The sequence below is a fragment of the Vombatus ursinus genome, unplaced genomic scaffold (genome assembly GCF_900497805.2).
Source record: "Vombatus ursinus unplaced genomic scaffold, bare-nosed wombat genome assembly UNPS02014945.1, whole genome shotgun sequence".
NCBI lineage: Eukaryota > Metazoa > Chordata > Mammalia > Diprotodontia > Vombatidae > Vombatus > Vombatus ursinus.
In genome coordinates this window covers 20,202,197-20,218,738 of record NW_020954723.1, presented here as the reverse complement: position 1 = coordinate 20,218,738, position 16,542 = coordinate 20,202,197, and the positions used below count along the sequence as shown (strand labels likewise).

Below are 16,542 nucleotides of genomic sequence, written 5' to 3'. Positions count from 1 at the left end.
GGGGGGGGGGGGGGGGGGGAGAGAGAGAGAGAGAGAGAGAGAGAGAGAGAGAGAGAGAAGATAGATTTCTGTTCATTTAAGAAAATAATTTTTTTAAAAAACACAGATCTTTATTTTAAGAAGAAGCTTAGGGTCATCAAAAGAACTTTGTAATTTCCCAAAGGCAGTCTGGCTCTCTCTCCTTTTGTTTAGTACATTATCCCTTTGCAGTGTCTGCTCAAGAGATACATACTGATAGACAAGTTGTATAGCCTGTCCTTCTGGCTGCGTATCATCATCTGGACAAAAGGCATCCTTTATATACTTGGTTTTTCCTATGGGGATTGCTAGATTGGACTCTTTTGAATTCTTTTCAGTGATTATGGGTCTAATTTAGGAAGCCCTGTAATGTTCTGGGACTTGTGGGTAGTGGTGACTATCTCAGAACTATCTATAAAATGAAGGGTATTGGGCTACAGTGACCTCTCCCCTCCCTTCCAGTTCTAAATCAATAATATTATGGTTCTATCAAGGGTAGCCTTGAAGGGAAAGAGAAATCAGGAAAGGGGTGGATCAGAAGCCTGTTAGACTTTGTGGGGTATGGAGAGTATGTGTAGTGTGTGGGTTGTTGCCTGGCTGCTAGACCTATTGTTACCTTGATTGTACATCAACAAATCTCATTCTGTTTTCAGTGCTAGTTGCTGGAGCCATCCACTCTCCAAGGCTTGCTTCTGAATGTGCAATTTCAGGCTAATTCTTTCAGCCCTGAGGATGCCCCCAAAGTACAGAGCCCAGTACGGCAGATCAAGCTGATCCAAATCATCCCAATCATCCCTTTTTTTGCCACACCACAAAATGAACTTCATTTGGTTATCCTCTCTATGGAAACCTAGCAGGTAGGGATCAGCAAGATAGCACCTGTGTCTTTCATACTTTAAATACTTTGGGGTTTACGGTGCATTTTTTCCCATAAAAACTTTTTTTTAAAAGTTTTATAAGGTAGATAGTGCAAATATTATAATCCCTATTTTATTTATAGCTAAATAGATCTATAACTAGCCAGAGCATTTATTAAATCTTTACTGTTTGCCAGGCATTGTGCTAAGAGCTGGAAATACTAATACAAACAAATAAGACAGTTCCTGCCTCAAGAAGCTTGTATCCTGATGCGAAATGATAACACATAAAGGAGATCTGGAAAGCAGGGGGAGAGGGCAAGGTGAAGAGAGAAGAGAAGGCCAAAGAGTGAGTTGAGTAGGGAGTGAAGTTGTTGTTGTTTTTCCTTCATTCTTGAAGAGGACCATGACATCAGGGAGATGATGACATGACTTGCAATTGAATTGAGTGAGAGAAGGCTGTGCAAAGTCATCACCCTCACTTTCTCCTCTGGAGCCATCTGGGTCCAGTGGCGAGATACAGGTCAGGATGACTAGAGATGACCCCAGCAGGGAGTGCTAAGTGAGCATGGCTAGCAGCCTTCAGGAAATGGTCAGGGCTAGGAAGTCTCCAAGCCTGAGAGCAGGCCGGGAAATTTCCGCAAGGTGGAAAGCAGCTGGTAAACAGATGAAGTCTGGAAAGGGATAGGTAGGCATGTGGAATTGTTGGGCCAGAGGCTGTACTCTTAATTGAAGCTATAGGTCAGGGCTCAGTTTTCCAGTCATCATAAGGAAGAAAAGCATATTTCATCAGTATTTCACCTAATGAAATTTGCTACAAGCTAGAAGTCTATGGGGCTACTGAGGCAGCAGGGGGTAGTATGGCACAGGAATAGGAGTCCAGTGACTTTTGATAAGTCACTAACCTCTTTGTGCCTCAGTTTCCTCATTTGTCAGAAGGGCACCTGCCCTACCTGTTGTGTACAGTTGTTGTGAGGAGTGAATGAGATAATAGTGTGAAGGCAATTTGAAAAACTTGAAAAAAAATACTGAAGATATAATTTAGTTAGTTATTACTTTTCTGACATATTGCAATTAAGCTCGAGTTAAAAAGAGCAGGCCACACAGTTAGCATCAGCTTAATAAGCAAAAATAAATACATGAAAAAACCACACAGAGAGATATAGGGGGCTTCACACAGATTTTCCCAGGGGCAGGAGAGTTGGGTAGAGATAGACAATATTTTACACCCTCACTATGGTGGCCTCAGATTCATAGGTTCAGCAAAATTAGAAATACGTGTCGTAAACACACACGCGCGCGCACACACACACACACACAGAGGAGGCTAATATATATATATGTGTGTGTATATAGGCTATATGTATGCATATCCTATAGATGAGGCTATATATGTGTATGTATACATAAGGCTATATATGTACATACATATATATATACGTATGTGTATATATATATATACACACATACATACATACAGATAGATAGGTAGATAGATAGCCTCAGTTTCCTCATCTATAAAATAGGTATGATAATAGCACTTACCTCCCAAGGTTGTTTTAAGAATCAAATGATATAATAATTGTAAAGCACTTAGTACAGTGTCTGACACATATTCAGTGTTACATAAATGCTAGCAACTATTATTATTGTTGTTGTTGTTATCATCATTATTATTAGCCTTCCTTTCTCCTGACCAAGAATGTCAACACTCTTTTCCAGTCCATTACATTCAGAAACTCTTTCACAGACCTTACTAGGGAAGGATGGCGACAGCAAACACCTTCCTTGTGTCAGAAGACCCTCTTCCCTTCCTCAGTTCCTGTTCTCCCCCCTTCCACTATTTCCTAGCTATGTGACTTTGAGAAAGTCCTATAACCTCTCTGAGCCTCTCCAGGTCTCCTCATCTGTAAAACAGGTGTGGTAATTCCTGCCTGTTCTCTCACAGGATTATGAGGCCTGAATGAGGTGATGATGATGATGATGATGATAACTTAAGATTTATGTCACAGTTATTATGTGCCAGACACTGTCCTAAGCATTTACATTTATTATCTCATTGACCCTGTGAAGTAGGTGCTATTATTATTCCCATTTTACAGATGAGGAACCTGAGGCAGACGGCCTAAAATAGGGAAGTTCTTGACACTGGCAAGATGGATTATAGTAATAGAGTAATGATAGCTGTTTGCCTATTTCCCAGAGCTGTTGGTCGAAACCAAGGAGATAATGGATTCAAATGGGTCTGACTGCAATAGTGGGAGGTCTTTTTCTCTGTCTCTACCTGGACACTGTTTGGTTACTAGTCGCTGTGAGAACCCAGGCATGAGTAGCAAATTCGGTTAAATTCAACAAGCATTTATCAAAGGCCTACTATGTACTAGGCACCAAAGACAAAAATAAAAGGTAGTCCCTGCCCTCAGGGAGCTTTCATTCTATGAGGGATACAACTGGTAAATAGCTAAGTAAATACAAGATAATATGAGGAAAGAGAGTTCACTCACCACCGGGAATTAGGAAAGACTTCTCTTGGGAGGTGAGCTGAGCCTTGAAGGAAGCTAGAAACCTTAACTGCCAGGCCTGGCCATTTTATTGTGATGATATAGCAGGATGTGGTCAAATGTTTGAATGTAGAAACTTGCTGTGGGGTTTGAGAGATACTGTCTATTTTGTTTTATTCAAGTAGATTCTCATTTCCCCTATTATATTTTAATCTTCCCTTTAACTAATCCATGGCTTCTCTGGTCTTCCTGGTGTGTGTGTGTGTGTGTGTGTGTGTGTGTGTGTGTGTGTGTGTGTGTGTGTGTGTGTGTGTGTGTGTGTGTGTGTGTGTGTAAATCACTAAGGCATTCATCTGGGTCCAGAGAGGGAGGAAAAGGGGTAAAGTGTATGATATAGAGACTGCTTTTTAGAAGCATCTGTTTGTTCTGGGGAGACACATGAACAGATCTATCCTGGGCCCAGAGTCGACTCTATTCTGGGGGGAGTGTTTCCTTGCTCCAGAAAGGCTTTTAGCTTTAATAAAAACGGAGCAGAGATAAGAAGGCTGCCACTGGGGGCGGGGAAGGCAGCAATGACAGAATGATTTAAATGGCCTCTCCAGTGTCATTTCATCTGTGCAGACATAATAAATCAGATTAGCATTGGACTCAGGAAGGGAGGGCATGGAAGAGAGGTGCATGGAGGGAAAGAGAAGCACCGTACTCTGCTCATCCCTTAGAATCTGATCCAGACTCTTCTATGCTGAGAATCCCTTGGGGGATTAAGCCATGGCCTGGTGAACAACTGGACAGGTATTCCCTGGTGCATCTGAGGACTAGGGTTTTACCTTCCTGGCAGCCCAAGAAGCATGGTTGCCTTTTGTCTCCCACCTCCTAATTCTGATCCACCCCCCAGCTAGGCTCTTTGGAGAATGGTTTTTCTGCCATTCCTTTGGCCCTGAGAGCCCCAGGCCTCACCCTTATACAGTGTCCATGTGTTTCTGCAGCCCTGGGCTTCTCTTCCATGCAAATATTTAGGACTAAATTCCCACCTCACCAGTTTAAGAGGAAGTGGAGAGGAAATGGGGGTGTAGAAGCATAGGGCTTGAGATCAGAATGAAAAGGAACTGGAATGATATCTCCCACTACCACCACACTACCAATTCCTAGTTCACCTTCTGACTTGCTTGAGAAGTGGGGGAGGGAAGGGATGGAGGAGAGTTGGAGAATGGAGAGGGAGAAGGGAAAGGGGAGAGAATTGAGGGTTAGGAAAGGAATTTAAGAAACAACCCTGGGCAAGTCACTTAACCCTGTTTACCTCAGTTTCCTCATCTGTAAAATGATCTGGAGAAGACAATGGCAAATCACTCCAATGTTTCTGCCAAGAAAACCTCAAATGGGGTCACAAAGAGTAGGATGAGACTGAAAAAAACAACTGAACAACTTAGTCCAGAGAGCAATTTTCGTCACTTGAAGAAGGATTTGGATGTTGCTTCATTTCCCCTCCCACTCTACACACCCTCAGCTCAAGAACTGCAGACTCACCAGCCATCAACTCCACTATGAGACCTGTTTTCTTGATGCTCAACCTCTTCTAGTCCCTTTGTCCCCTCCTTCCAGTAATGACAGTGCCTTACACAGGGGAGGTGCTTGATAAATGTTTATTAACCGACTGGATCAGATGGAATAAAGTGGAAGGCCCAGCTTGTAAGTCTTCCAGTCGTAGCCCAATGGGAGCTTCATTCCTAACCTTTTTCTTTTTCAGATCTCCCGACAATTGGGAAAGATGTACAGTGAGATGATCTTTGTCAATGGCTTTGTACACTGTGACCCACACCCAGGCAATGTGCTGGTGAGGAAGCGTCCGGGAACAGGGAAGGTGGAGATTATTTTGTTGGACCATGGACTGTACCAGGTGAGTGACAATTCACCCTCAGAGCCAGGGTTGGGATTGTTTCAATGTCTTCTGGATTCTACACATGCCACTCTACTAGAGGTTGATTTTTAGCTGGAGGATGAAGGAAGGTTTCATTGAGAAGGTAGCATCTGAGATGAGCCCTGAAGGGTTTCAACAGGTAGAGATGAGAAAAGCATGTGTTCCCAGCATGGGTGATGACCTGCATGAGTGCGTGGAGGCAAGAGTGGACTAGGTGAGTTTCAAGAATGGATGAGAGGACAGAGCACCAGCCCTGGAATCAGGAAGACCTAAGTTCAAATGTCACCTCAGACACTTACTAGCTATGTGACCCTGGGCAAGCCACTTAACCCTGATTGCCTCAAAAAAAAAAAAAAATGTGAAATGCACAAAAAGAATGGTGTGAAATAAATACTTGAAAGGGAGGTTGCAGTGAGATTGTGATGAGTCTTAAATGCCAGGTTTAAGGGATTTTTATTTTATCCTGTGGACAGTAGAGAGCCAAGGAAGGTTTTTGAGCTGAAGAGTGACATAGGGCAATGCGTGTTCTGCCCTAATGTGAAGCATGTGAGGCCTCCAGGAGCCAGTGGTAAGAACTGGTACTCCATTAAGTGCCAAATGCCATGAGGGCAAATACCCCAAGTCAACAGCTCCTACCCCAAATTTCTCACCCCACTGTGAAGTTCAGTGAAATTCCTAAGAGTTCAACCTTGTCTGAATAATGGCTAGGAAACCAGAGATTTTCCACCATTCATTTGAGAGTGAAATGAAGTATCATGAGAAAAGCACTGGATTTAGTCATAAAATATAGATTCAAATTCTGCTACTTAGTAGATGTGTGACCCCTGGTGAGTAAATCACTTGTCTCTCTGGGCCTATTTCTTTATCTACCAAATGAGGAGATTGGCCTAGATCAGGAGTGAGGAATCTGCAGCCTCAAGGGCACATGTGGCCTTCTAGGTTCTTGGGTGTGGCCTTTTGACTGAGTCCAAGTTTTACAAAACAAATCCATTTATTAAGAGGATTTGTTCTGGGAAGTTTGGATTCAGTCAAAGGGCACTTGAGGACCTAGAAGGCCACATGTAGCCTCAAGGACACAGGTTCCCCACCCCTGGCCTAGATAATCTGTCTCTAGGAGATAGGACATGATTATTTAGGATCATTTAAGTTGAAATCCCATCATCTCTTTCACCTTCCATCTGAGGGGTTGGGATGACCATTTATGTGTGTATCTAGAAGTGAGGGAAGTGTCCACTGGACCAAACTGGCCTCTAACCTGTGAGTGGCCGGAGCTGAACAAAGCAGGCTAGAGACAGGAGGGTCAGGAATCAAACAGAAGTTTAATTTGAAAGTGAGAGAAAGGGCTTACAAGCAAGACCCATGTGCCAGAGCCTCGCTCCTAGTGGGGGGACCCGCTTTAGTGTGGCCAAATCTCAACATTTATACCAATGACTGCACAGTGCGCTGCAGCCCTGACAGTGAGGTGTACCAGCAACAAGACAAGTTTGATTCAGAGCAGGGCTTTGTGACCAGAACCTGTCTGAGCTCAGAGAACACCTGGTGCTGGTCAAAGCAATACTGTAATTATGTGATTTTGCCAGAGGGTGAATTCATCCAGAGCCTGAGCGCAAAGGAGTGTTGTTATGCCAAGCTCAGGGCACAGCTTGTTTGCTGGGCTTTAGCTCTGCAAAACAGAAGCATTTCGTCTTGTAGAAGATCTCTTCCAATAAATCCCCAGTGGCCTGAGAATTGTACCGGTTTTAGGATGGCATTGGGAGATTTTACCAGGAGTCTCCTGGCCTTCTTCCAAGTTCCCTGGCCTCACTCTTAAATTTGTGGTCCCTTAAAAAACTCAGGCAAATTTGGGCCTTTAATCACCTCACCATCATTTCTGTTGGACGTTGAGTCTAGAATGCAGAGACACCATCCTCCCAATCACATCTTCAGCGAGACGTGACTGCAGGGTGGGTTATATGGGGCTATTCCCCTCTGGGGTTCATGAGGGCCAGAGAGATTCACTTCCTGTTGCTTTCATCCCTGACTGCAGATCCTAACAGATGAGTTTCGCCTGGATTACTGTCACCTCTGGCAGGCCCTGATCAAGGCAGATATGAAACGTGTGAAGAAATACAGTCAGCGGCTGGGGGCAGGGGATCTCTATCCCCTGTTTGCCTGTATGCTGACAGCCCGGTCCTGGGACTCCGTCAACAAAGGCATTGGCCGGGCACCAGTCACTGCCGATGAGGTAGGTCCTTGCCCCTCCTCCAGTGGTGGGGAGAATCAGTTGTCCCTATAGCCAGGTCTTAGTGGAGTAGATGGAGGGCCCTAAAGTCAGATGGAGGATTCTGTGATTCCTTTGTGGTTCCTCCAAGAGGGATGTGGAACCAAGAGGGCTAAGAAGGGAAAGGGAAAACTTTAAGCTTAGGTATATCGTTATGTTTCTCTTAACTTTTCTCCTACCAGCTAGACCTGCCCGTTTGCTTGATCGTGATTCCTATTCTGCCCAATTATGGGCAAACCCCAGTGCTCTGTCCTGGACCTTTTTCTCTCTTTGGACTCTCTTGATGAACTCATCAACTCAATTATCATTTCTGCACTGATGACTCCCAAATCTAAGAAGATAGTTAAATCCGGCCCCAGACACTTGTAAAGTTCTTTGCAAATCTCAAAGCACTTTGTAAAGTTAGCTGGTAATACTATTATTATCTATATATCCAGACCTAGTCTCTCTCCTGAGAGACTAGTCCTTTGTCACCAACTACCATCAGACATCTTGAACTGGATGTCCTATTGGCATCTCAAACTAAACACATTCATGATCTTTTTCTCAAAACCACTCTTCTTCTTCTGAACTTCCCTATTTCTGTTTAGAAATAGGGAAAAATACCATTTGGCATAGTTCCTGAGGGCTTTCCTAGGACCTATACTGTGCTCTGCCTCCCATGGGACTGATATCCTTTCCCCACCCATGTTGTCCTTCTTCTCATCCAGATTTATAATCTAGAAGTCATCCCTGACGCCTTACTCTCCCTCACCCCACATTCTAATTGGTTGCTAAATCTTGTCAGTTCTTTCTCCACAATAGCTCTTGCACCCAATTCTCTTTCTTTGCTCACATGACCTCCACCCTAGTTCAGTCCCTCATCCCATCTTGCTTGGACAATCCTAATCTACTCCTAAGTGGTCCCTTCAGTATATGCATGCATTGTATTTTTTTTGTGTGCCTCTTTTTAAAAAAAAATTAGATATTTCATTTTTCCCCAGTTCCAACAATTTTAAGACATTTTTAACATTCATTTTTTTTTAAAATTCTGAGTTCCAAGTTTTCTCTCTCCCTCCCTCCCCTTCCTTCTCCCCAGGACAAAGCAAATTGATATAGGTTATATATGTACATGCATTGCATTTCAACTGACTGTAAGATTACAGAGAGAAAACATTGGGTTATCATACATCTTCTCCTGCTTTGAACTCTGCCAATAGGCCTTTGTTTTCGTTTGCATCCTTCTCTGCCATCCTGGAACTTTTGCATAGGTAGAATGATTCATCTGCCAAATGGCAGTTTTTTGTATCTTCCTTGTGCCCGTTTGGTATAGATCCTATGGGCTGTCTGAGGACCTATCCTGTTCTCTGCCTCCCATGGAACCTGATATCCTTTCCCCACCCTCATATTCTACGTGGATTTTCTCTAGGGCTCAAGAGAATCTAGTCTGGTCATCTCTGATTTTGGTAAGGGAAGATGTTGGACTTGAATAGTTGGTCAGTCCATGTGCCAGGCACTTTGCTAAGTTTTAAGAATACCAAAAAAAAAAAAAAAAAAAAAAAAGGAGGCATAAACAGGGTCCCTGACCTCAAGGAGCTCACATTCTAATGGAGGAGACATACAGAATAACTATGTACAAATGGGATATTTATCTCTATATTTTTATAGACCGATCTAGACACACACACACGCACACACACATATGTATATGTATAGGGAAGACACTAACAGTTGGAAGGAACTAACATGGGGATGAGAATTGGGGACTAGAAAAGACTTCCTTTAGAAGGTAGGGTTTGAGCTGGCTCTTAAAGGAAGCTATGGAAGCCAGGAGACCGAAGAGGAAGATGAACCTTCTAGCCATGGGATTTGCACAGCCAGTGCAAATCCCTGGAGTCAGGCGATGGATTATCCTGTTCAAGGAATAGCAAGAAGGCCTATGTACCTTTAATGTCTCTTCCTGCTTTAAGTCTATGATGTCTGGGTGGGGTGGGGGTGGGGGTGGGCATCTGATCTGTTTCTGGTTTGGCATGGTTGGCATATTCTGGCACAAAGGTATTATTGTGGCTGGTTTGGGATAAGAGAGGAGCAGGAGATAGGGGAGGGGGAGGGGGAAAGAAAGAGAGAGAGAGAGAGAGAGAGAGAGAAAACACTAGCTTTTTGGGTGTCTAGCTTTGTGCTGAGATGTTCCAGTCTGATAGCAGCTGCCTGGAGGAGATTTCAAATCATGGAGCAGCTCAGGCATTAACAGCACGCACATGCTTCTTAAAGGGCCAATGACTGTTAGACAGTTTAAGAAGCTTGGGCTAGAAAGTGGGGCTGGGGTAGACGCCTTTTGTATTTGTATCCCCTACTATGTGACTGACACATAGTAGGCACTCAAGAAATGTTTGTTGACTGATTAAGGTGGGACTATGGGGCAATGTGAAGGCTGAAGCTCTTTCAGTTTATCCAGCTCAATTTAATATAGTTATCCTTCCTTCACTTTTTCTGGGTGTGTGAGGATGTTAAACATCTGGTCTGAGCCCCTGGCACAGGGGTTAAGTCATCAGGGGCTTGGGTCTAGTGGTACTAAGCCTTTGTCACCCCTAGGGAAATGTATCCTAGGATCTAGGAACTCGGGCCAAGTGTTGCAGATTCATTTCCCTAATTACTCCCTTTGCTGGACCTTTAGAAAATTGGCTCATAGATTTAGAATTGGAAGGGACTTTAGAGACCAGCTGGTCCAACTCCCTCGTTTTACAAGTGGGGAAACTTGACAGGTTCAGTGACTTGCCCAAGGTCACACAGGTTGTAAATGACAGAGGAAGGATTTGAACCCTGGTCCTTTGACTCCAAAAACAGCACTCTTCACTGTATCACACTGACAGAGGCGGGGCCTTTTGCTCAACCAATCATAATTTTTATTATTAAAGCTTTTGTTTGTATAACGTGGTAAGGTTTGGAAAGTGCTTTACCAGCATTAATAATAACAATAGCATGCCTAGAGCATTATACAGTTTGCAAAGTGCATATAAATATTATCTCATTTTTTTCCTCTCAAGAACTCTGGAAGAGGTTGCATTTATTATTCACATTTGACAGATGAGGAAACTGAGGCATAGAGAGGTTAAGTGACTTGTGAACTGGCTAGATTTTTGAAGTGGAAAGAACACTGGATCTGGAGATGGGAAGACCTGATTTGAATTCGGGTCTTCTGTCCCCAGATCCAGTGCTCTATCCACTAGGCCAAATAGGTGTTATAGAGAGATACAGATATAGATATAGATGTATATACACATATAGTATATGTGTATGTATGTATATGTGTATATACATACACATATACATTATACACACACATATATACCTTATATATACATATCTATTATATATACACACACATATAGATATAGATATATATAAATCATGCCCATTATGCAGATGAGGAACCTGAGACTCAGAGAGATTAGTGATGAGCTCCAGGTCATACAGCTAGTAAGTGGCAGAGATGACATTTGGACCCATGTATCCTGACTCCAGATTTTCTGTTTTCCTTCCTCAGGATGTGGAGATTCGAAACAATGCTGCTGCCTACCTCCCCCAGATTAGTCAGCTCCTCAACAAGGTGCCCCGGCAGATGTTACTCATCCTTAAGACTAACGACCTGCTCCGGGGGATCGAGACAGCCCTGTCTACCCGGGCCAGTGCCAGCTCCTTCCTCAACATGTCTCGATGCTGTACCCGAGCCCTAGCTGCGTGAGTCTCTGGGTTCCCAGGGACCCTTCTGCAGTCTTACTCAAGCTTAAGTCTAGCTGCCCATATGGTCTCCAGGCCACTTCGCTAAAGAGACCCCCCCCAAAGAGTTTTAACACTGCATTGGGCAGAGAAGATTCCCTTTTTTTAGCCCTCCTCACTTTTTCTTTGTTCTCAACTTCCAAAACTCAGAAAGAAGGGCAGGGAAGAGGGAGATCAAAGAATTTCAGACTTGGAGGTAACCTCAGTGGCCATGTCATTGGCCATGTATCATTCATGTAGCAAGTGATCATTCAGAGTTTTCTAATGAAGGAGAAATCCCATCTCCCTAGGCAGCCCATTCCACTCTGAGATAGCACTCATTATTAGAAAGTTTTTTCTTATATTGAGCCTAAAAGTGACTCTCCACTCATTGCTCCTCCAGGGCCAAGCAAAACAAGACTAATCTTTTTCAAGTCAAATGGACCAGTATTTGTTTGTTTATTTATTTATTTGGTGGTTTTTGGGTTTGTTTGTGAGAGGCAGTGGGGTCAAGTGATTTGCCCAGGGTCATACAGCAAGTAAGTGTCTGAAGGCCGTATTTGAACTCAGGTCCTCCTGACGCCAGGTCTGGTGCTTTATCCATTGTGCCACCTAGCTGCCCCTGGACAAGTATTTATTAGTCATCTACTATGCACCAGGGACTGTGCTAAGTGCTGGGGAAACTCTCCTTGCTCTCGAGGAGCTTACAGGGAGGTGACATGAGGGAGATGACATGAAACAACTATATGCAAACAAGATATATACAGGAATAAATTGGAGATAATCTTTGGGGAAAAGCATGAGCATGAAGGAGCATTTGAAAAGGCTTCTTTCTTCCCCCCTCCCTCCAACTTAATAGCATTTTATTTTTTCCAGTCACATGTAAAGATAGTTTTGAACATTCACTTTTATAAGATTTTGAGTTCCAAACTTTTTTCTCCCTCTCCTCCTTCCTCCCCAAGATGGCAAGCAGTCTGATGTACAATCATATTGAACATATTTTTGGGAAGGGCATCTTGCAGAAGGTGCAATTTTAAGTGGGAAGGACCTAGAGGAAACCGAGGAAACCAGGATATGGAGTTGAGGAAGAAGAGAATTCCAGGCATGGGGAACAGATAGTGAAAATTCCCAAATTCAGGAAATGGAGTGTCTTATGTGACAAAGACGTCACTGTCACTGAATTCCATAGTACATGGAAGGGTGTAAAGTGTAAGACTGGAATGGTGGGAACGGACAAGTTTATATAGGGCTTTAAAAGCCAGATAATTTTATATTTGGTCCTGGATGTAACGAGGTTTATTGAATTGGGGGGATGGGGAACGAGGTAAAAAAGAGTCAGACCTGTGCTTTAGGAACATCAGTTTGGCAGCTGAATGGAGGATAGACTGGAATGGATGACTAACCGGAAGGCTGTTTCAGTAGTCCAGGCATGAAGTATTGAGGGCTTGGACCAAGATGGTGGAAGTACTAAGCAAGGTTGGGGAACCTGTGGCCTCAAGGCCACATGTGGCCCTCTAGATCCTCTGTATTCCATCAAAGGGCCACACTTGAGGACCTAGAGGGCCACATGTGGCCTTGAGGCTGCAGGTTACCCACCCCCATGTTAGAGAAAAGAAGGGGGTATATACAAGAGATGTTGCAAGGATAGAATCAGTAGGAGTTATCAACCACTTGGAAGTAGAAGGTGAGGGAGAGTGTGAGGTTGAGGCTGACATTTAGGTTTTGAGCCTGGGTGACTTGGAGGATGGGGTTAGCCTTGACAATAATAGGAAGGTCATGAAGACGGGAGGGTCTGAAGGTCACTGGAAAACTTATAAATAGCATAGGTGTGTGTATGGGGGATAAGGGCCAGAGGTGGGGAATAAGAGGCTTTATCTATTATTTATCTTTATCTATCTTTGGTCCCTTAGAGTTAAACCCCTCCTAACATGAGTATTACCTGAGCCTGGCATTATGGTCCTGGCTTGTTGGTTGGTCAGTCAGTCAACAAACATTTACTAAGCACCTAGTATAGGCCATGCACTGTGCTAATCACTGAGAATACCAAAGGAAAGAAAAGACACTGGCCCTGCTCATGAAGAACTCACATTCTTTTTTTTAAACTTTATTATTTTTTACAATTAGTAAACATTTGTCTTCCTTTCACTTCCTTCCCAATTGTACAAAAACAAACAAACAAAAAAAAGAAGCTCCCTAACAAATATGCATACTTAAGCAAAACAGATTCTTGTGTGGGTCATATCTAAAAATGCATGGCTCATTCTGCATTTTGAGTATGTCACCTCTGTGTCAACAGGTGGGTCGCATGAAGGAGCCCACGTTCTAATGGGGGAGGGGGATTTGCAGATTATCATATGATGGAAAAACCCGCTGTGAATAGAGAGGTAGCATAGGGGATAGAGCTCTAGATTTAGAGTCAGGGAGACCTGAGTTCCAATCCTTCCTCAGATACTAGTTGTGTGACCTTGGTCAAGTCACTTAACTTCTTTGTACCTCAGTTTCCTCATCTGAAAAATGAGAGTGGTGAACTGGTTGGCATCTGAGGTCCCTCCTAGTTCTAAATTTATGGTCTCATAAACTTGAACTTATCAGAATTTCTTGTGGTTTCAGATCCATTGTCTTTCCTATAAAGGCAAGACAGATTTTTGGCTCATTATAAGGAGGAAACTCCTAATAATTATTGTTGTCCAAAAATGCATTGGGCTACCTCGTAAGGTAGTGAGTTCCTGGTCATTGGAAGCCTTCAAGTGGAAACTAATGGTTTTGCTGTGGGGCACATAGAAGGGATTTATGCTTTAGGTAGAGGTTAGACTAGGGGATCTCTGAGGAAGGTCCTTCCAGTTCTGAAGATTCTTTGAGAAACAGAATGTTCTTATACTGCTGGGTGGCAAAAGGAAGGGGGATTTAGGACTTTTAATTTTTTTTTTTAAACATTAAAACCCTGATAGATCAAAAGGATCAATCACTAACTGAGAAGTATTATCCCCTGGACAGGATGAAAACCCCTATTTATCCAGAGTGATTGAAGAATGACGAGTTCAACCAATTAAATTAAGAATCACCATAAGTAGAATGCCAAATTTGAAAGAACTAAGATCCAGCAAAATACCCTTTGAATAGAAACTCATGTGAATTACCCTTGACTTGAATGATTTGAAAATCCAACCCTACCCAAAGCATAAATCCCCTCCACCTGCCCCTGACAGGCCTCAGCTTGAAGACCTCCAGAGACAGGAAACTCACCCCCTCCCAAGGCAGCCTAGTTCATTTTTGGACAGCTATAATTGTTAGGAGGTTCTTCCTTAGAATGAACCAGAATCTATCCTCCTGCCTTTCTAGGAATCCAGAAGACAATGGATCTGAAACCCTCTATTACCTTGAAGTACCTCAAGGACATCCTAAACAAACCTAAGTTATCATACTCTGCTATGGATATGACAGGTGGAAAGCCTAGGGATCAATTTGTATCGATCCTAATGATGGCTGAGTTTTGGGGAATCATTGTGTAGATGGGAATTTATTGTCTTTATTAAGGGTAGAAGAGCACCTCTGCCTTATTAGAAAATTATGCCTGAGGGAAAAAACAGAGTTGCTCCAGCAACCTCATTTGAGAGGACCATCACAATATTGATGCTGATAACTTGGAAGCTGGAATCGTGGCTGGCAGGTTGATGGCGACCAATGCAACCATCTTTAACTTGTCTTACCCCTCCACTTTTTTCTCTCCCCTCAGGCACAAGAAGAAGAAGACTTGCTCATTGCTCAAGAGGACCCAGATATCTCTTGAGGAGTCCCTCAGCTTATGGCAGATCAACCTGCATGAACTCTTCCTGCGTGTGCGGGGGTCGTGGCTGGGAAACTGGATCTTTGCCTTATTCTACTGGCTGTCTCCTGCTCCACACTGAGGGGCAGATTGCATCCTCCACCTTGCCCTACAATGATACTAGGTTGAGTAGGCAGGAGAGGGATGCTACTCTGTCTCTACTGTACTCTCCAATGATGTGGTGGAGGGACCCCCAGGATCATTCTCTTCTCTGTGGTTGTGCTCCATGATACATTCGCCCAGCCCTCTGTCAGCCTTGTCATCATGTAACAGTGGTCACAGAATCTACCAGCTATCTCCTAAAATGGTGGAATACTTCTCACACCCCTTTCATTATGACTCTTGGAGCAAGGAAAGGAAAACTTGGGTAAGGAAAAAACACCAGCAGTTTACTTCCCCCTCCTCAAAAGCAGAGTACTATTGAATTGAGTGCCACAGCTCCCCCTTTCCCCAAAAATGGAACCTCAGGGGTAGAATTCCACTAGCCTTTTATATGGCCAACTATGTAACTCATGCCATGGAATCCTCGCTGCTGGATGAACGTTGCTCCCATCACTGAGGCACAGTTTGACTCCAGAAGGGGATCAGGATGGATGAGCCAGAAGAAACTATTCTTTTAGCTGAAGTGCCCCTTTGTCCAAGAATGGTGATGGAAAGAAAGCGGGCATTTCTCTCCTCCCAACATTCCTTACCAGAAGGTATAGGAAATTAGGACAATCTGTGAGTTAGAAGGCACTCCATTTGTACTGTAAGCCCCATCCAGGTGACTTCTCTTGTTTCCTATCACATTCAATAAAAACTCCAGTGTTATACAAACCAACTTGTTGTTGTATCTACTTTTGGTACCGTCCCTAATTAGATACCATGTTATTGTTCAGTCATGTCCAACTCTGTGACTCCATTTTGGGGTTTCTTGGCAAAGATACTAGAGTGGTTTGCCATTTTCTTCTCCAACTCATTTTTACAGATGAGGAAATTGAGGGAAACAGGGTTCAGTGACTTGATCACACACAGCTAGTAAGTATCTGAGGCCAGATTTGAATTCATGAAGATGAATCTTCTAAGCCTAGTGGTCTATCCATTGTGCCACCTAGATGCCCATTAATTAGATGTCGTAGCAAGAATTTTCTTAGCTGCCCATACCAGGGCCTTTCCTAGTGTGGCTGAGATGAATCAGAGCATCATAGCTTTAGAACTGGAAACAATGTTAGAGGTCAGCGAATCCAACTGCCTCATTTTACCTATGAGGAAACTGAACTTCAGGTAGGTTAAGTGACTTGCACCTAGTACAATGCCTGTCACATGGTAGGCATTTAATAAATGCTTGTCAATTGGTTGATTGTTTGCCCAGGGCCATACAGCAAATAAGTGTCTGACATGGAATTTGAATCCAGGTTTTCCTGACTTCAAATCCAGAACTATTTACTGGATCC

At 43.4% G+C, this 16,542-nt stretch overlaps 1 protein-coding gene across 7 annotated transcripts in view; it reads left to right on the top strand.

Annotated features, from left to right (window-relative positions):
* The window catches only part of ADCK1 (aarF domain containing kinase 1), a 209,011-nt gene extending 193,086 nt beyond the window's left edge, over positions 1 to 15,925 (top strand). For 6 of the 7 annotated variants that reach the window (XM_027844713.1, XM_027844714.1, XM_027844715.1 and 3 more), the window contains 4 exons: positions 5,121 to 5,270; positions 7,318 to 7,515; positions 11,075 to 11,268; positions 15,020 to 15,925. In XM_027844713.1, coding sequence (XP_027700514.1) covers positions 5,121 to 5,270; positions 7,318 to 7,515; positions 11,075 to 11,268; positions 15,020 to 15,191 — 714 coding nt within the window. In that variant the 3' untranslated portion in view covers positions 15,192 to 15,925. The remainder of the gene's footprint in view (positions 1 to 5,120; positions 5,271 to 7,317; positions 7,516 to 11,074; positions 11,269 to 15,019) is intronic. The other variant, XM_027844718.1, reaches the window with a different exon arrangement.
* The last annotated feature ends 617 nt before the right edge of the window (positions 15,926 to 16,542 follow it).